Below are 21,806 nucleotides of genomic sequence, written 5' to 3'. Positions count from 1 at the left end.
CTAATACACAAACACAAACAAACACACGCACACACAAAACACTTTATTAATCTATCAGAACTAGACTGGGACATGACTGCATTCCTTCTGTCACTGTTTGAGTGATGACACTTAGACTCTCTCTCTGAAACTCCCCTGAATTAGTTTCAGACTCGTCTTTTTAATCCTAATTATTGAGCTGCCAAAACCACAAGGTACTCAGAGTGGAAGAGATCAGAAAGTTGAAATGGGCTTGTTTCTCTGGGAGCTGTAGAGCATAACAAATGTGTTTGCATTCAAGCATTTGTTCAAGTTGTCAGGGAGGGCTAGGCTGACATTTTCCCACCTCCTGAGAGAGAAAAACAACAGCAACCTAGCTGGAGACACCAACTTCTGAAATGGTCCATGGCATCCAAGAGCATCCACCCAAAACGCAGGTGCCTGCCTCAACATATTACCCCCCATCGTGTTGGTTTCTATCATTAATTCTCACCAGGTTAAGGCATTTTCTGTTTAATTGACCGTTAATAGATAATACAATTCCTGTTTGGTTTAACACACAATGATTTGATGACACTGAAAAATACTACTTTATACACCTCACAAATCTCCCCCTGATGGTTCCAGTCATAATGCTCCCTCTCTGTTGTTTAAAGGAGCAATCTGCAGTTGCTTCATTCATTTTTGGACTTCTGAATTAATTAAATGTACTCATTGATTCTTGAAGAATCTAACTTAAAAATGCCTCATGAGCTTAGTTCAAATGTCGTACCTGAATCAGAACCCAAAATATAATCTTGTTTTTCACTCCAATGTTTTAAACAAAGTAAATGTAAACAAACACTATAATATATATATATATATATATATATATATATATAGAGAGAGAGAGACATTTTAGAGTCATAGATTTAGCTGGTGGAATGCGTTTTTAACCAATCAGCAGTCAGGATTAGACCCACCCGTTGTATAAAAAGATATTGTTAACATTTACATTGTTTATATATATGCAACTATAATTTTGGTTCAAACTGTATCATTTTGATCTCATGGATGGTCAGTCCTTACATCCATAGCTCTATCTATGAATTTGAGAGTGTTTACAACCCTAGCCCTCAGCTTTTTACCAAAACAGGGGTGGGACAATGCTTTGTTATTGTTTCACCTGCTGATTGCCACTTTGTTTAAGGTTATGTCTCGTCTGTTCAGGTGTGAATGATGTTACAGTGCCTTAGGAAAGTATTCAGACCCTTTGACTTTTTCCAAGGTTTGTTACGTTACAGACTTATTCTAAAATGTATTTAAAAATTATAATTATCCTCATCAATCTACACACAATAACCCATATTGACAAAGCACATACAGGTATTTAGAAATGTTTTATTTATTAAAAATAAAAACCTGAAATATAACATTTACATAAGTTTTCAGACCCTTCACTCAGTACTTTGTTGAAGCACCCTTGGCAGCGTTTACAGCATTGCGTATTCTTGGGTATGACGCTCTGAGCTTGGCGTAGTTGTCCGTACACCCCAAATACACCTGTATTTGGGGTGTTTCTCCCATACTATTCTGCAGATCCTCTCAAGCTCTGTTGGATGGGCAGCATCACTGCACAACTATTTTCAAGCCTCTCCAGGGATGTTCCACTTCCAGTCTTGCTATGCTGATGGCAGAGTCAGGATTTGGCATAAGCATCATAAGTCCATGGCCCCATCCTGTCTTGTGTCAATGGTACAGGCTGGTGGCAGTGGTGTAATAGTGTGAGGAATGTTTTCCTGGCACACGTTAGGTCCCTTGATAGCAATTGAGCAACATTTGAACGACACACCTTGTAGAATTCATGCCCCGGTGAATTCAGGCTGTTCTGGGGGCAAAGGGGGGTCCGACCTGGTACTAGATGGGTGCACCTAAAAACTGGACACCAAGTGGGGATACCATCCCACCATAAAGGGATTTAAAGAGAAAAATAACTAATTGTTTGGCACTGCAGCCAGTTGTATGATGGGACATACTGTACATATAGCTCTATTCTTATGTAACTGCCAGTTGTAGCGACGAGCCCAAGCTTTGCATTCGCCAACAATCTTTTGTGTAACACTGCCCCATTAGAGAAGTAGGGTGCTTTGATCGGCCTCCTCATCCCTCTAACCCCCTCTTTGCTTTTCACTCTCCCATCCTCCCATCAGCACAGCATCCAGCCCTTTCAAAGGCTATTTTCCATGGGTCCACTCAAGAGGTTTTTGATTGATGTCTTAGGGTATCTGTAGGTGCCAGCCGCTAGACTCCCCTCTTCTCCCGTTTTCAGCCCCACAGAGCCCATAATTCCTGGGGTTTCCCCAGTCATCTCCCCCCATTTTGATCTTCCCAATCTCTTAGATGACTGGATTAAACCCCTACCCCAGCCCCCCTCTCACCAGCCAAGCATCCCCTGCCACCCCCCTAGCCCTCCCAGTGCTGCTCACTCAATGCGGCTCAATCACCATGTTCCATGGGAAGCCTCTCTCGCCTGTCACATGGTATGGATTACAAGCTATTTCCATCAATCGCACATCCAGCAAGCCAGTCTCTGAAGTGATGGCTCCTTGAATTAATGTGCGGAGACTAGTCGATGGGTCGAATGAATGCAAAAATAGAAGATAAACAACTACGCCATCGGTAAACATCACCAGCAGGACCCAGCAGTGGAAGGAAGGAAAGATTGAGATTGTTGTTAGTGGCAGGCGGAAGAAGAGGAAGACGAGGAAGAAGACGACGAATAAGAAAAGCGGTCTGGTTTACAGAACAGTGATGTGCGGTTCCCCCGGCTACCATTTTCACTGTGTAACATGTCTGGAGTAACACAGCACCAAGTACGGACAATCTATAATGTTTTGTCCCCTTCGAGGCATAACAGACAGAGAAGCACATTAACATTACAACAAACACATTGTTTATGTGGAAAATCGCTGGTTATTATCTTTTGCATGAGTGATCAGAGCAGTCTAAAGGGGTCAGGGAGAACAGTCTAATGTTTCTAAATGAAACAGAATGCCACTCACGCTCTCGCAGCTCCTAAAGGAATTCTGCTAGTAGGACTTTCATGGCCAGTGGGGAGATAGACTGCTCTTTCCATCGAGACTTCCTACATGATATCTAGGATGGAGCACTGTATGAGCAGGGAAGATCTAAATAAAACAGAGAATCCATGGCAACCTATATTAATACCATAAATTATTCAACAGGTCTTTGTAACCCACATGGGGGGGGGGGGGGGTTGTGGAAGGTGATCAATACTCTAACATTTGTAACTTGATACCTAACCCATCACATTCTATTTATATTGCTACACTGCTTCAAAAAACAAAGGGAACACTTAAGCAACACAATGTAACTCCAAGTCAATCACACTTCTGTGAAATCAAACTGTCCACTTAGGAAGCAACACTGATTGACAATACATTTCACATGCTGTTGTGCAAATGGAATAGACAACAGGTGATAATTATAGGCAATTAGCAAGACACCCCCAATAAAGGAGTGGTTCTGCAGGTGGTGACCAAAGACCACTTCTCAGTTCCTATGCTTCCTGGCTGATGTTTTGGTCACTTTTGAATGCTGGCGGTGCTTTCACTCTAGTGGTAGCATGAGACGGAGTCTACAACCCACACAAGTGGCTCAGGTAGTGCAGCTCATCCAGGATGGCACATCAATGCGAGCTGTGGCAAGAAGGTTTGCTGTGTCTGTCAGCGTAGTGTCCAGAGCATGGAGGCGCTACCAGGAGACAGGCCAGTACATCAGGAGACGTGGAGGAGGCCGTAGGAGGGCAACAACCCAGCAGCAGGACCGCTACCTCCGCCTTTGTGCAAGGAGGAGCAGGAGAAGCACTGCCAGAGCCCTGCAAAATGACCTCCAGCAGGCCACAAATGTGCATGTGTCTGCTCAAACGGTCAGAAACAGACTCCGTGAGGGTGGTATGAGGGCCCGACGTCCACAGGTGGGGGTTGTGCTTACAGCCCAACACCGTGCAGGACGTTTGGCATTTGCCAGAGAAAACCAAGATTGGCAAATTCGCCACTGGCGCCCTGTGCTCTTCACAGATGAAAGCAAGTTCACACTGAGCACGTGATAGACGTGACAGAGTCTGGAGATGCCGTGGAGAACGTTCTGCTGCCTGCAACATCCTCCAGCATGACCGGTTTGGCGGTGGGTCAGTCATGGTGTGGGGTGGCATTTCTTTGGGGGGCCGCACAGCCCTCCATGTGCTCGCCAGAGGTAGCCTGACTGCCATTAGGTACCGAGATGAGATCCTCAGACCCCTTGTGAGACCATATGCTGGTGCGGTTGGCCCTGGGTTCCTCCTAATGCAAGACAATGCTAGACCTCATGTAGCTGGAGTGTGTCAGCAGTTCCTGCAAGAGGAAGGCATTGATGCTATGGACTGGCCCGCCCGTTCCCCAGACCTGAATCTAATTGAGCACATCTGGGACATCATGTCTCGCATCCACCAATGCCACATTGCATCACAGACTGTCCAGGAGTTGGCGGATGCTTTAGTCCAGGTCTGGGAGGAGATCCCTCAGGAGACCATCCGCCACCTCATCAGGAGCATGCCCAGGCATTGTAGGGAGGTCATACAGGCACGTGGAGGCCACACACACTACTGAGCCTCATTTTGACTTGTTTTAAGGACATTACATCAAAGTTGGATCAGCCTGTAGTGTGGTTTTCCACTTTAATTTTGAGTGTGACTCCAAATCCAGACCTCCATGGGTTGATAAATTGGATTTCTATTGATTATTTTTGTGTGATTTTGTTGTCAGCACATTCAACTATGTAAAGAAAAAAGTATTTAATAAGATACTTTCTTTCATTCAGATCTAGGATGTGTTGTTTAAGTGTTCCCTTTCTTTTTTGAGCAGTATATTTTCTTTGAGGCACGGCCCCTTTTGGCATAAATGAGGTATTCAGCCAGTTGAGGCTGTCTGTCTGTCTTTCCGTAGAGCTGGCAGACAGGCAGATCTGGTTGAGAGAGTAAAGTAGAGCAGGTTAAGCTGGGTTGTTGGGGTCTCTGGGATGCCTACTGCCTGCTGAAGGGAAGAGAACAGGGCCAGGCTGGGGGTCTATGGGATGCCTACTGCCTGCTGAAGGGAAAATGACTCGCCTCTCATGGAACCCCATCATAGAATACCACCTCTCTCTTCTTCTTCTCTCTCTCGCTCTGGCTCTCACTCTCTCTCTCCCTCTGTCTGTCTCTTATTGGCATGGGAAACATATGTTAACATTGCCAAAACAAGTGAGGTAGATAATATACATAAGTGAAATAAACAATAAAAATTTACTTTAAACATTACACATACAAAAGTTTCAAAAGAATAAAGGCATTACAAATGTCATATTATGTATATATACAGTGTTGTAACGATGTACAAATGGTTAACGTACAAAAGGGAAAATAAATAAGCATAAATATGGGTTGTATTTACAATGGAGTTTGTTCTTCACTGGTTGATCTTTTCTTGTGGCAACAGGTCACAAATCTTGCTGCGGTGATGGCACACTTTGGTATTTCACCCAGTAGATATGGGAGTTTATCAAAATCGGTTTGTTTTTGAATACTTTGTGGATCAGTGTAATCTCAGGGAAATATGTGTCTCTAATATGGTCATACATTGGGCAGGAGGTTAGGAAGTGCAGCTCAGTTTCCACCTCATTTTGTGGGCAGTGTGCACATAGCCTGTCTTCTCTTGAGATCCATGTCTGCCTACGGCGGCCTCTCTCAATAGCAAGGCTATGCTCACTGAGTCTGTACATAGTCAAAGCTTTCCTTAAGTTTGGGTCAGTCACAGTGGTCAGGTATTCTGCCACTGTGTACTCTCTGTTTAGGGCCAAATAACATTCTAGTTTGCTTTGTTTTTTTGTTAATTCTTTCCAATGTGTCAAGTAATTATCTTTTAGTTTTCTCATGATTTGGATGGGTCTAATTGTGTTGCTGTCCTGGGGCTCTGTGTGGTCTGTTTGTGTTTGTGAACAGAGCCCTAGGAACAACTTGCTTAGGGGACTCTTCTACTGGTTCATCTCTCTGTAGGTGATGGCTTTGTTAAGGAAGGTTTGGGAATCACTTCCTTTTAGGTGGTTGTAGAATTTAACGGCTCTTTTCTGGATTTGTATAATTAGCGTGTATCAGCCTAATTCTGCTCTGCATGCATTATTTGGTATTCTACGTTGTACACGGAGGACATTTTTGCAGAATTCTGCATGCAGAGTCTCATTTTGGTATTTGTCCCATTTTGTGACTTCTTAGTTGGTGAGTGGACCCCAGACCTCACAGCCATGAAGGGCAATGGGTTCTATAACTGATTCAAGTATTTTTAGCCAGATCCTAATTGGTATGTTGAATTTGATGTTCCTTTTGATGGCATAGAATGCCCTTCTTGCCTTGTCTCTCAGATTGTTCACAGCTTTGTGGAAGTTACCTCTGGTGCTGATGTTTAGGCCAAGGTATGTATAGTTTTTTGTGTGCTCTAGGGCAACGGTGTCTAGATGGAATTTGTATTTGTGGTCCTGGTGACTGGACCTTTTTTGGAACACCATTATTTTGGTCTTACTGAGATTTACTGACAGGGCCCAGGTCTGGCAGAATCTGTGCAGATTATCTAGGTGCTGCTGTAGGCCCTCCTTGGTTGGTGACAGAAGCACCAGATCATCAGCAAACAGTAGACATTTGACTTCAGATTCTAGTAGGGCGAGGCCGGGTGCTGCAGACTTTTCTAGTGCCCTCGCCAATTCGTTGATATATATGTTGAAGAGGGTGGGGCTTAAGCTGCATCCCTGTCTCACCCCACGGCCCTGTGGGAAGAAATGTGTGTGTTTTTTGCCTATTTTAACCGCACACTTGTTGTTTGTGTACATGGATTTTATAATGTCGTATGTTTTACCCCCAACACCACTTTCCATCAATTTGTATAGCAGACCCTCATGCCAAATTGAGTCGAAGGCTTTTTTGTAATCAACAAAGCATGACAAAAAAAAGAAATGTTTTGGTTTGTTTGTTTGTTGATTAGGATGTGCAGGGTGAATAAGTGATCTGTTGTACAGTCATTTGGTAAAAAGCCAATTTGACATTTGCTCAGTACATTGTTTTCACTGAGGAAATGTATGAGTCTGCTGTTAATGATAATGCAGAGGATTTTCCCAAGGTTGCTGTTGACGCATATCCCACGGTAGTTATTGGGGTCAAATTTGCCTCCACTTTTGTGGATTGGGGTGATCATTCCTTGGTTCCAAATATTGGGGAAGATTCCAGAGCTAAGGATGATGTTAAAGAGTTTTAGTATAGCCAATTGAATTTGTTGTCTGTATATTTCATCCTTTCATTGAGAATACCATCAACACCACATGCCTTTTTGGGTTGGAGGGTTTTTATTTTGTCCTGTAGCTCATTCAAGGTAATTGGAGAATCCAGTGGATTCTGGTAGTCTTTAATAGTTGATTCTAAGATTTGAATGTGATCATGTATATGTTTTTGCTCTTTGTTCTTTGATTTAGAGCCAAAAAGATTGGAGAAGTGGTTTACCCATACATCTCCATTTTGGATAGATATTTCTTTGTGTTGTTGTTTGTTTAGTGTTTTCCAATTTTCCCAGAAGTGGTTAGAGTCTATTGATTCTTCAATTACATTGAGCTGATTTCTGATGTGCTGTTCCTTCTTTTTCCGTAGTGTTTTTCTGTATTGTTTAAGTGATTCACCATAGTGAAGACGTAGACTCAGATTTTCCGGGTCTCTATGTTTTTGGTTGGACAGGTTTCTCAATTTTTTTCTTTGATTTTTGTATTCCTCATCAAACCATTTGTCATTGTTGTTCATTTTCTTCCTTTTTCTATTTGAGATTTTGAGATTTGATAGGGAAGCTGAGGTCAAATATACTGTTAATATTTTCTACCCAGGTTAACACCTTTACTATTACAATGCAACGTTTTACCCAGGAAATTGTCTAAAAGGGATTGAATTTGTTGTTGCCTAATTGTTTTTGGTAGGTTTCCAAACTGCATTCCTTCCATCTATAGCATTTCTTAATGTTACTCAGTTCCTTTGGCTTTGATGCCTCATGATTGAGTATTGCTCTGTTCAAGTAGACTAATTTTGCGTGGGTCTGATAGGGGTGTCAGTGGGCTGACTGTGAATGCTCTGAGAGACTCTGGGTTGAGATCAGTGATAAAGTAGTCTAAAGTACTACTGCCAAGAGATGAGCTAAAGGTGAACCTACCATAGGAGTCCCCTCGAAGCCTACCATTGACTATGTACATACCCAGCATGCGACAGAGCTGCAGGAGTTGTGACCTGTTTTTGTTGGTTATATTGTCATAGTTGTGCTATGTATTCTCTCTCTGTCTCCCTCTGTCTCTGTCTCCCTCTCTCCATCTCACTCTCTTTCTCTTACTCTCTAGAGAGACATGAGAGTGTACAGTAATTCCCTCATTACATTTAGGGAACCCCTGCTTACAGAAGTCATGAACTATAATGATTTATACACTGAGTTGATAGCTCATTGTTTACTGAACCGATTCATTCAGCCTTTGTTTTCCTTTGTTTCATATGATGGGGCCGTTGCTTTGGCAATGTTGCAGTGTAGAAGATCATTCCCCTGCTAGCTTAGTTAGCTACTGGAAGTTTACCAACAGAGATTGTCTTCGAGTGGAGACTAACATCAGGAGAATGGCTATGCTTCTTCCTAGGGCCAATTTGACTACAGGACCGTAGTGGAGGGATACACTGTCTGCTGAGTGGTCTGTCTTTGAAAAGTCTGACAGGTCGTCCCAGGGCACTGACACTCATATCTCCAACAAACACTTTCTGTTTAAAAAGGCTGTCATCCAATAAACAGTCTGTCACAGCTTTGCATGTTGGGAGTTTAAAGCAGTCCAATGAAAATGTGTCTTCGATAGACCTCAGTAGGTGGGAACTGGAAACTGAAAGCCCTGGTCCATGTTAACCAGTGTTAGGGGTATTTATTGTGGGTGCTATCTCCTGCAGTGCAGCACATATTGTGGTGCACGGTGGATTTCTTTCCTGACTGAGTCCTATATGTTTTTCATTATTATGATTCAGGTTGAAATGAAAGGCTGAGGTTGGTGTTCTGGCTCTGCTCTTCATTGAGGGTGGGCAGTAAAAGAAGCAGAATTGATTTAGAAATGACTGACAAGAATGTTTTCCAAAGGGAATTTTTTATTGCAGAGACATATCAAAATATACATTTTTTATTTTCCCCAATCATCTCTGCAACTCCCCAACAGGCTCGGGAGAGGCGAACGTTGAATAATGCGTCCCCCGAAACGTGACCCGCCAAACTGCGCTCCTTAACACCTGCCCTCTTAAACCGGAAGCCAGTTGCACCAATGTGTCGGAGGAAACACTGTTCAAGTGATGACCATAAGTCAGCCTGCAGGCGCCCTGCCCGCCACAAGGAGTCGCTAGTGCGCAATGAGCCAAGTAAATCCCCCTCCGCCAAACCATCCCCTAACCTGGACGACGCTGGGCCAATTGTACGCCGCCCTATGGGACTGACGGCCACGGCCGGTTGTGATACAGACTGGGATCAAACACGGGTCTGTAGTGACACCTCAAGCACTGCAATGCAGTGCCTTAGACCGCTGTGCTACTTGAGAGGCTGAGAAATACGTTTTTATGCCGTTTCTTTCCACAGACACGGCCTTATCATTGTTGAAGTATCTTGATTTCATTAGTGCACATCACTCATTGAGTTATTTCTTTCATGTTGCATCTAAGAGGCATTATTTATTTTTCTAAGGATTTAAACGTTTTCTAAAACCAGGAAATTAGTTTCTTCAACATTGACGTATTCTAAAGGAACTATTCAATCCTACTTATAAACTGGGCGGTTCGAGCCCTGAATGCTGATTGGTTGACAGCCGTGGTATATCAGACCGTATACCACGGGTATGACAAAATATTTATTTTTACTGCTCTAATTATGTTGGTAACCAGTTTATAATAGCAATAAGGCACCTCAGGGGTTTGTGGTATATGGCCAATATACCACTGCTAAGGGCTGTATCCAGGCACTCTGCGTTAGGTCGTGCTTAAAAACAGCCCTTAGCCGTGGTATATTGGACATATGTGACACCCCCTCAGGCCTATTTGCTTAATTTGAATTTGTGATTAGCCGTGATTTGAGTATGAGCATTGAGTACTCCACTGTTTCTTAATGTGCAACTAATGAATGTTCATCACAAAGTAGAACTGGGATGATAAACCGAAAATGGCCAACACCGACATTTCTATCTCATACCGAAGCTATTTTGCCCAAGTCTGCAATTTTATGTGATTACAAAACATTCCTAGGTGCATTATTTATTTAATTTATTTGTATTTTACTTGGCAAGTCAGTTAAGAACAAATTCTTATGCACAATGACAGGCTAGGACGATGCTGGGCCCTATGGGACTCCCAATCACAGCTTGGATTCGAACTGCAGTACTGTAGTGACGCCGCTGCGCCACTCGGACCGCTGCGCCACTCGGACCGCTGCGCCACTCGGGAACAATAGTCTACGGAGCAGCGATATGAAAGTGAAACGGCATAGAAAAAAGCATTGCGCTATGGGAGCTCAACACTTTTATCTATGCAGTTTGATTTCAACCAAGACAACAGCAGCCAATCAGAGCCGTATTCTATCCCACGCTTCACACACCTGTTGTTGGCAGTTCTCCAAGTGATGTTGCTCAGGTGCATCCTTTGTCCATTGGTTATCCTTGAGATGTTTCTACAACTTGATTGGAGTCCACCTGTGGTAAATTCAATTGATTGGACATGATTTGGAAAGGCACACACTTGTCTATATAAGGTCCCACAGTGCATGTCAGAGAAAAAAACAAGCCACAAGGTCGAAGGAATTGTCCGTAGAGCTCCGAGACAGGATTGTTTTCGGCACAGATCTGGGGACGGGTACCAAAACATCGGTGCAGCATTGAAGGTCCCCAATAACAGAGGCCTCCACCATTCTTAAATGGAAGAAGATTGGAACCATCAAGACTCTTCATAGAGCTGGCCGCCCGGCCAAACTGACCAATCGGGGGAGAAGGGCCTAGGTCAAGGAGGTGACCAAGAACCTGATGGTCACTCTGACAGAGCTCCAGAGTTCCTCTGTAGAGATGGGAGAACCTTCCAGAAGGACAACCATCTCTGCAGCACTCCACCAATCAGGCCTTTATGGTAGAGTGGCCAGACGTAAGCCACTCCTCAGAAAAGCACATGACAGCCCTCTTGGAGTTTGCCAAAAAGCAAATTAAGGACTCTCAGACCATGAGAAACAACATTATCTGGTCTGATGAAACCAAGATTGAACTCTTTGGCCCGAATGCCAAGCATCACATCTGGATGAAACCTGACACCCTCCCTATGGTGAAGCATGGTGGTGGCAGCATCAAGCTGTGGGGATGTTTTTCAGTGGCAAAGACTGGGTGACTAGTCAGGATCGAGCGAAAGATGAATGGAGTAAAGTACAGAGAGATTCTTGATGAAAACCTGCTCCAGAGCACTCAGGACCTCAGACTGGGGAGAAGGTTCACCTTCCAACAGGACAATGACCCTAAGCACACAGCCAAGACAACACAGGAGTGGTTTCGGGACAGGTCTCTGAATGTCCTTGAGTGGCCCAGCCAGGGCCCGGACTTGAACCCGATCCAACATCTCTGGCGAGACCTGAAAATAGCTGTGCATTGATTCTCCCCATCCAACCTGGCAGAGGTTGAGAGGATCTGCAGAGAAGAATGAGAGAAAGTCCCCAAATACAGGTGTGCCAAGAATGTAGCGAAATACCCAAGAAGACTCGAGGCTGTAATCACTGCCAAAGGTCTGAATACTTATGTAAATGTGATATTTCAGTTTAATTTGTTTTTATAAATTAGCAAAATGATTTATAAAACAGTTTTTGCTTTGTCATTATGGGGTATCATGTGTAGGTTGATGAGAAAACAACAATTTAATCCATTATAGAAAAAGGTTGTAACGTAACAAAATGTAGAAAAAGTAAAGGGGTCTGAATACCTTCCGAATGCACTGTAGATTATTATATAAAAAGTCAGTGAGTGTATTATTATAGAGAAAGTCAGTGAGTGTATTATTATAGAGAAAGTCAGTGAGTGTATTATTATAGAGAAAGTCAGTGAGTGTATTATTATAGAGAAAGTCAGTGTGAGTGTATTATTATATAGAAAGTCAGTGAGTGTATTATTATAGAGAAAGTCACTGAGTGTATTATTATAGAGAAAGTCAGTGTGAGTGTATTATTATATAGAAAGTCAGTGAGTGTATTATTATAGAGAAAGTCAGTGAGTGTATTATTATAGAGAAAGTCAGTGAGTGTATTATGATAGAGAAAGTCAGTAAGTGTATTATGATAGAGAAAGTCAGTGAGTGTATTATGATAGAGTAAGTCAGTGAGTGTATTATGATAGAGTAAGTCAGTGAGTGTATTATGATAGAGTAAGTCAGTGAGTGTATTATGATAGAGAAAGTCAGTGAGTGTATTATGATAGAGTAAGTCAGTGAGTGTATTATTATATAGAAAGTCAGTGAGTGTATTATTATATAGAAAGTCAGTGAGTGTATTATTATAGAGTAAGTCAGTGAGTGTATTATGATAGAGTAAGTCAGTGAGTGTATTATTATAGAGAAAGTCAGTGAGTGTATTATGATAGAGTAAGTCAGTGAGTGTATTATGATAGAGAAAGTCAGTGAGTGTATTATTATTGTCACGTTCGTCGTAGGAAGGAGACCAAGGCGCAGCGTGCGTATCGTTCTACACCTTTATTAATATGTGAAACTATGCAAGACATACAATAAACAAAACAACAAACCGTGACGACAGAGCTGCAACATGCACTAACTCAAAATAATCTCCCACAAACACAAGTGGGAAAAACAACTACTTTAATATGATCCCCAATTAGAGACAACGATGACCAGCTGCCTCTAATTGGGAATCATACGAAAACCCCAACATAGAAAAAATAGAGGACTGTCGCTGGTAGGTCTGGACTGGGGACTGTCGCCGGAAGCTCTGGACTGGGGATGTCACCGGAAGCTCTGGACTGGGGATCGTCGCCGGACTGGGCAGGCGCACTGGAGGCCTAGTGCGTGGAGCCAGGACAGGTGGCACCAGACTGGTGACACGCACTTCAGGGCGAGTGTGAGGAGCAGGCACAGGACGTACTGGACTGGGGAGGCGCACTGGAGGCATGATGCTTGGGACCGGTACAGGTGGCACCGGACTAGTGACACACACCTCAGGGAGAGTGCGAGGAGGAGGCACAGGACATACCTGACTGAGGACACACACTTCAGAGAGAGTGCGGGGAGCAGGCACAGGATGTACTGGGCTGTGGAGGCGCACTGGAGACCTGGTGTGTAGAACCGGTGCAGGATATACTGGACCGTGAAGGCGCACTGAAGGTCTGGAGCGTAGAGCTGGCACAACCCGTCCTGGCTGAATGCTCACTTTAGCCCGGCAAGTGCGGGGCGCTGCCACAGGACGCACTGGGCTGTGAAGGCGCACTGGCGACACAGTGCGTAGAGCTGGCGCAGGATATCCTGGACCGAGGAGACGCACCGGAGACCAGGAGCGCTGAGCCGGCACAACCCGTCCTGGCTGAATGCTCACTTTAGCCAAGGCAAATGCAGGGCGCAGGCACAGTGCGCACCGGGCTATGAATGCGCACTGGAGATACAGTGCGCATCACCGCATAACACGGTGCCTGACTGGTCACACGCTCCCCACGGTAAGCACGGGGAGTTGGCTCAGGTCTAAACCCTGACCCCACCAATCTCCCCGTGTGCCCCCCCCCCCCAAAAAAAAAATTGGGGATCTGTCTCTCGGTCTTCCGTCATTTCCGTGCTAATTCATCGTATCATCACCGTTCCTCTCTCGCTATCTCCGCCTGCTTCCATGGCAGGGTCTTGTCCCCTGCCATTTCCTCCTCCCAGGTCCAGGATGTCCTCCACTCTCTTCTCTCCCGGGCCCAGGATCCCTGCTCCTCCTGGGCACGCTGCTTGGTCCTTTGGTGGTGGGAGATTCTGTCACGTTCATCGGAGGAAGGAGACCAAGGCGCAGCGTGCGTATCGTTCCACATCTTTATTAATATGTGAAACTATGCAAGACATACAATAAACAATAAACAAAACAACAAACCGTGACGACAGAGGTGCAACATGCACTAACTCAAAATAATCTCCCACAAACACAAGTGGGAAAAACAACTACTTTAATATGATCCCCAATTAGAGACAACGATGACCAGCTGCCTCTAATTGGGAATCATACGAAAACCCCAACATAGAAAAAATAAACTAGAACACAACATAGAAAAATTAAACTAGACAAAACCCCCCAGTCATGCCCTGACCTACTCTACCATAGAAAAATACGAGCTGCCTATGGTCAGGACGTGACAATTAAATAGAAAGTCAGTAGAGTGTATTATTATATATAAAGTCAGTGAGTGTATTATTATATATAAAGTCAGTGAGTAAGCCTATATTATCCCAACCTTTCACCCTAAGTGAGGCCTGATGAGCCTGTCTGTCACTCACATGCTCGTTGACATTCTATCTGGTGTTTGTGTTATTGATGGTATTTATAAAGGGATTGCTATTAAAAGTGTATGTAATTTGAACTTTTCCACGGTCATCAGAGTGTGTAATCAGCTCTGGATCCAATCAAATCAAATGTTATTTGTCACATGCTTCATAAACAACAGGTGTAGTCTAACAGTTAAATGCTTACTTACGGGTCTTTTTCCAATAATGCAGAGTTAATATTAATATACAGAGAGAGAGTGAATGAGAGAGAGATAGAGAGAGAGAGTGAATAAATACAGAGTGAATAATGAATAACCAGTAAAGGAACATAGCTCTATACAGGGACTACCAGGTAATAACATAGCTCTATACAGGGACTACCAGGTAATAACATAGCTCTATACAGGGAGTACCAGGTAATAACATGGCTCTATACAGGGAGTACCAGGTAATAACATAGCTCTATACAGGTAGTACCAGGTAATAACATAGCTCTATACAGGGAGTACCAGGTAATAACATAGCTCTATACAGGGACTACCAGGTAATAACATAGCTCTATACAGGGAGTACCAGGTAATAACATGGCTCTATACAGGGAGTACCAGGTAATAACATAGCTCTATACAGGGAGTACCAGGTAATAACATGGCTCTATACAGGGAGTACCAGGTAATAACATGGCTCTATACAGGTAGTACCAGGTAATAACATAGCTCTATACAGGGAGTACCAGGTAATAACATGGCTCTATACAGGTAGTACCAGGTAACAACATGGCTCTATACAGGGAGTACCAGGTAACAACATAGCTCTATACAGGGAGTACCAGGTAATAACATAGCTCTATACAGGGAGTACCAGGTTTAACATGGCTATATACAGGGAGTACCAGGTAATAACATGACTATATACAGGGAGTACCAGGTAATAACATGGCTTTATACAGGTAATACCAGTACCGAGTCGATGTACAGAGGTACGAGGTAACTGAGGAAGCTATGTACATGTAGGGTAAAGTGAGGCAAGAGGATATATAATAAACTGTTGCAGCATATGTAGTCTCAATGTGTGTGTGTGTGTGTGTGTGTGTGTGTGTGTGTGTGTGTGTGTGTGTGTGTGTGTGTGTGTGTGTGTGTGTGTGTGTGTGTGTGTGTGTGTGTGTTAGGGTGTAAGAGATTTAGTGCAAAATTAAGTCAATGCAGGTAGTCCGGATAGCCATTTGATTAGCTATGTAGTAGTTGTGTTTAGAAGTCTTATTGCTTCGGGGTATAAGCTGTTCATGGTCCTGTTTCTTCCAGACTTGGTGCACTGGTACCGCTTGCCTTGACGTAGCAGAGATAACAGTCTATGACTTCGGTGGCTGGAGTCTTTGTCCATGCCTGGTGTAGAGGTCCTGGATGGCAGGGTGCTCGGACACAATGAATCTCTCTTTACATGTCAGGATGATAAACTCATTCATAATGGACAAGGAGAAGACAGGAGAGTTGATACAGAATGGCCGATCACTGAGTCTGTGTGTGTGTGAGTGTGTGTTCACCAATGTGTGTGCATACTGTATGAGTGTGCACTTGTTTCTGTGTTTGCGTGTGTGTGTTTGTGTGTATGGGTGTGTATGTGTGTGTGTGTGTGTGTGTGTGTGTGTGTGTGTGTGTGTGTGTGTGTGTGTGTGTGTGTTTGAGTAGATGGGTGTGCATATGTATGTATGTGTGTGTGTTTGTGTGTGTGTGGGTCTGTTTTTTGATGTGCCAATGTGCATGTGACTGTTTCTGTGCCTTTGTGTGGTTGTGAATATGTGCATGTACCAGCACACGTGTGTGTGTGTGTGTGTGTGTGTGTGTGTGTGTGTGTGTGTGTGTGTGTGTGTGTGTGTGTGTGTGTGTGTGTGTGTGAATGAAATACTGTATGTTTCTACGTTTATCCCTCCTGTAGATTGTTTGAATAAAATATTGGCATGTAAGTCATTGCACCTCACCATGCCAATGTCTATTCCTCAGTGTGTAAATATCTGTATCCCTGTTCCCCCAAAATACTGTTTTAGTCCTGGATAAAAGTGATTCTCCAATGAGCATCACTTCGCACCTTATTCCCTGTATATCCATGCACATGGCCACGCACCATGTGCATACATGTATACGTGGATCTATATGTACGTTATATGTTTGCCTTTCTGTATAAATTATATGTATATAATTTATAATGTCTGCACAGACCAGTCCATGTGTCTTTATCTGTACATTATGTATCCAAACATTTCCAAAGAAAAACAAACAAATCTGATTCCGCTTCTAAATCTAAACTTTCATTCAAAATTTAAATTAAAAGTCCTTGATTAAAAAGGAGAAATAGTCTGCTGGGAAATACAGCTGGGACCTTTTGATTCCAAGAACCCATGTATAGATGGAGCCAATTATTAGTCATGACAAAGGTGCGAGAGAGAGAGAGAGAGAGAGAGAGAGAGACCACTATATACTGATATTATATGTGGCATACAAAAGCTGCCACAATGTAATGAATTTAATTCATAATTTTGAAATTGGCTGGATAAAGAAAATCCATACTGTATGTGGTAAAATGATTGTATATATTTTTAAATATATACAAAGAAACATACATATGACTTTGCGTCAGTCAAAAAATACAAAAACCAAACCAAAAAAAGGTTCAGCTGTTATTTTCTGCTGTATACTACTTACATGTGGAGTTAAGCCCGATTCCTAACAGAAGTCTTTCCGTTTGATTGACAGCTGAGGACACATGTGGTGATACTCTGAGGGGTTCAAGTGGCATCATTTCAAGTCCCAATTTCCCGAGTGAATATTACAATAATGCGGACTGTACGTGGACCATACTTGCTGATCCTGGAGACACCATCTCCATCATTTTTACAGACTTCCAGACAGAGGAAAAATATGACTACTTGGAAGTGGAAGGATCTGAGCCTCCGACAATATGGTGAGTTTACTGCTACTGCTGCGCCTCCCTCTGTCTGTGTTGGTCTGGTCAGTGTTTCAGTTCATCAATAGTCATATTCTGTCTGGTTGTGCTTGGTACTGACTGCAAATGTGAATCACTGATGTGAGGTAATAAGAGGACAAAAGTTGAGTCTTACTTCCAATGTTTAAAATCTGAGGTAAGCCTTTACTTTACAGCTGCGATGTCACGTTGCCACCAAAAATGCTATACTGGACGCTGAACTTGTTTTGCTTACTGTACTGACAAATGTGTGTGTTGGTGCTGTGTTTTTCCTTATAGTATGTTTTAGGAGTTATTGCTTAGAAGTAAATACATATAGTCATTTTGGAAGTGCTTAATATTTTCTATTGTGCTTTTAATTACAATATTTTAGCTCAGTGTTCTATTGATTGTTCTTATACGCCAGTATAATGGAGTTTGTATAAGCCAGTAGGAATGGAGTTCTGATAGGCCAGTTAATGGAGTTTGTATAAGCCAGTAGTAATGGAGTTCGTATACGCGAGTAGTAATGGAGTTCTTATACACCAGTAGTAATGGAGTTATTATACGCCAGTAGTAATGGAGTTATTATACGCCAATAGTAATGGAGTTCTTATACACCAGTAGTAATGGAGTTCATATACACCAGTAGTAATGGAGTTCATATACACCAGTAGTAATGGAGTTCATATACTCCAGTAGTAATGGAGTTCATATATTTCAGTAGTAATGGAGATGATATACACCTGTAGTAATGGACTTCGTATACGGCAGTATAATGGAGTTATTATATGCCAGTATAATGGAGTTTGTATAAGCCAGTAGTAATGGAGTTCTTATACACCAGTATAATGGAGTTCTTCTACGCGAGTAGTAATGGAGTTCTTATACGCGAGTAGTAATGGAGTTCTTATACGCGAGTAGTAATGGAGTTCATATACACCAGTAGTAATGGAGTTATTATACTTCAGTAGTAATGGAGTTCATATACACCAGTAGTAATGGAGTTCATATACACCAGTAGTAATGGAGTTCTTATACTTCAGTAGTAATGGAGTTCATATACACCAGTAGTAATGGAGTTCTTATACGCGAGTAGTAATGGAGTTCATATACACCAGTAGTAATGGAGTTATTATACTTCAGTAGTAATGGAGTTCATATACACCAGTAGTAATGGAGTTCATATACACCAGTAGTAATGGAGTTCTTATACGCCAGTAGTAATGGAGTTATTATATGCCAGTAGTAATGGAGTTCATATACACCAGTAGTAATGGAGTTCTTATACGCCAGTAGTAATGGAGTTGATATACTCCAGTAGTAATGGAGTTATTATATGCCAGTAGTAATGGAGTTCATATACTCCAGTAGTAATGGAGTTCATATACTCCAGTAGTAATGGAGTTATTATATGCCAGTAGTAATGGAGTTCATATACACCAGTAGTAATGGAGTTCATATACTCCAGTAGTAATGGAGTTCATATACACCAGTAGTAATGGAGTTCATATACACCAGTAGTAATGGAGTTCATATACTCCAGTAGTAATGGAGTTCATATACACCAGTAGTAATGGAGTTCATATACACCAGTAGTAATGGAGTTCATATACACCAGTAGTAATGGAGTTCATATACTCCAGTAGTAATGGAGTTCATATACTCCAGTAGTAATAGAGTTCATATACGCCAGTAGTAATGGAGTTCATATACTCCAGTAGTAATGGAGTTCATATACTCCAGTAGTAATAGAGTTCATATACGCCAGTAGTAATGGAGTTATTATATGCCAGTAGTAATGGAGTTATTATATGCCAGTAGTAATGGAGTTCATATACACCAGTAGTAATGGAGTTATTTTATGCCAGTAGTAATGGAGTTCATATACACCAGTAGTAATGGAGTTATTATATGCCAGTAGTAATGGAGTTCATATACACCAGTAGTAATGGAGTTCATATACTCCAGTAGTAATGGAGTTATTATACTTCAGTAGTAATGGAGTTCATATACACCAGTAGTAATGGAGTTCATATACACCAGTAGTAATGGAGTTCTTATACGCCAGTAGTAATGGAGTTATTATATGCCAGTAGTAATGGAGTTCATATACACCAGTAGTAATGGAGTTCTTATACGCCAGTAGTAATGGAGTTATTATATGCCAGTAGTAATGGAGTTCATATACTCCAGTAGTAATGGAGTTATTATATGCCAGTAGTAATGGAGTTCATATACTCCAGTAGTAATGGAGTTCATATACTCCAGTAGTAATGGAGTTCATATACTCCAGTAGTAATGGAGTTATTATATGCCAGTAGTAATGGAGTTCATATACACCAGTAGTAAGGGAGTTCATATACTCCAGTAGTAATGGAGTTCATATACACCAGTAGTAATGAAGTTCATATACACCAGTAGTAATGGAGTTCATATACACCAGTAGTAATGGAGTTCTTATACACCAGTAGTAATGGAGTTCATATACTCCAGTAGTAATGGAGTTCATATACTCCAGTAGTAATAGAGTTCATATACGCCAGTAGTAATGGAGTTATTATATGCCAGTAGTAATGGAGTTATTATATGCCAGTAGTAATGGAGTTCATATACACCAGTAGTAATGGAGTTATTATATGCCAGTAGTAATGGAGTTCATATACACCAGTAGTAATGGAGTTATTATATGCCAGTAGTAATGGAGTTCATATACACCAGTAGTAATGGGGTTCATATACACCAGTAGTAATGGAGTTCATATACTCCAGTAGTAATGGAGTTCATATACTCCAGTAGTAAATGAGTTTGTATACGCCAGTAGTAATGGAGTTATTATACCTAATACCTTATTTACGTAAGTATTCTGCCCCTTTGCTATGAGACTCTAAATTTTGCTCAGGTGCATCCTGTTTCCATTGATCATCCTTGAGATGATGATTGGAGTCCACCTGTGGTAAATTCAATTGATTGGACATGATTTGGAAAGGCACATACCTGTCTATATAAGGTCCCACAGTTGACAGTACATGTCAGCGCAAAAACCAAGCCCTGAGGTCGAAGGAATTGCCCATAGAGCTCCGAGACAGGATTGCGTCGAGGCACAAATTGAGGCACAAACTCTTTGTCCTGAATGCCAATCGTCACGTCTGGAGGAAACCTGGCACCATCCCTATGGTGAAGCATGGTGGTGGCAGCATCATGCTGTGGGGATGTTTTTCAGTGGCAGGGACTGGGCGACTAGTCAGGATAGAGGGAATGATGAACGGAGTAAAGTACAGCGATATCCTTGATGAATACCAGAGTTCTCAGGATCTCAGACTGGGGGCGAAGTTGAGTTTTGCCTTTTGGATTATAATGAATAAGAATACATTGACGGGGGGATCTGATCCTAGATCAGCCCTCCTACTCTGAGACTCTTGATACATACTTATTTCATTACTAAATCATATTCCTATCCTGAGGAACATAGGGGACTTGATATGACCCATTGTATATTTAAAATGTTTAATTTTGGGGGCTGTTGACTTGTTTATTTGTTTTTGTTGGTGTTGTCAATCTTTGATTGGGAGACGTCACTAAGAGGAAGTCTTTCAAATGACCCCTAACACGTGTGTTATTATGTGTTTATGGTAATGACCCTATGGATTGTCCTGTGTGTATTTGGGAAGTGGTCCCAGTTGACAGACTGTTGTTTTTTTTTTGTCAAATAAACTCTCACACCACCCCACATCAGAGCCATAGTTCATATTAAAATCCATTTGGCATTTGCGTCCTGCTTAGCCTAAATGTGTATATTGTTGTTTCAGTATGTGGTTTACCATTCAGTGTGTTGGTCACTGGTAGCTATCTCCCTGACCTTGTTCTGTGGGGATTTCTGTGTCAACAGAAATGGTTTGCTCCTTCCCTCCCTCTTACCCCCTTTTGTCTTCTCATTCTCTCATTCCCTGAGCTTCAACTGTTTAGAAGTAGAATCAGAGACAATGTTTTGTCTTATTCTGTTCACATGTGGCCCTGTCTGTACCCAGAATACACACAACCGTTTAACTCCACAAACTAAGCTAATCGCGCTCACTGTCTTGTTGTCTGTGCTCTGGTGGTCTGGCACAATAATTACATAATACATTTTTTGTCGGATGTGGCATGGCTTGCCATTACAGACTACAAAGGGAAGCACAGCCAAGAGCTTCCCAGTGACACGAGCCTACCATGTGAGCCTACTATGCTCGCTTCGAGCCAAATAACACTGAAACATGCATGAGAGCACCAGCTGCTCCGGAAGACTGTGTGATCA

The 21,806-nt window shown here is 42.4% G+C and overlaps 1 protein-coding gene across 1 annotated transcript in view; it reads left to right on the top strand.

The window, feature by feature from the left end:
* Window positions 1–21,806, top strand: part of LOC115174068 (CUB and sushi domain-containing protein 3) — a gene marked incomplete in the record, with an annotated part of 716,433 nt that overhangs the window by 287,730 nt on the left and 406,897 nt on the right. The window contains 1 exon segment of the mRNA XM_029732731.1: window positions 17,305–17,512. Within this exon segment, the coding sequence (XP_029588591.1) occupies window positions 17,305–17,512 (208 nt within the window).

Source organism: Salmo trutta, chromosome 34, assembly GCF_901001165.1.
Source record: "Salmo trutta chromosome 34, fSalTru1.1, whole genome shotgun sequence".
NCBI lineage: Eukaryota > Metazoa > Chordata > Actinopteri > Salmoniformes > Salmonidae > Salmo > Salmo trutta.
Note: the sequence above shows the minus strand (reverse complement) of the source record. Positions and strands in the feature narration are given on the sequence as shown.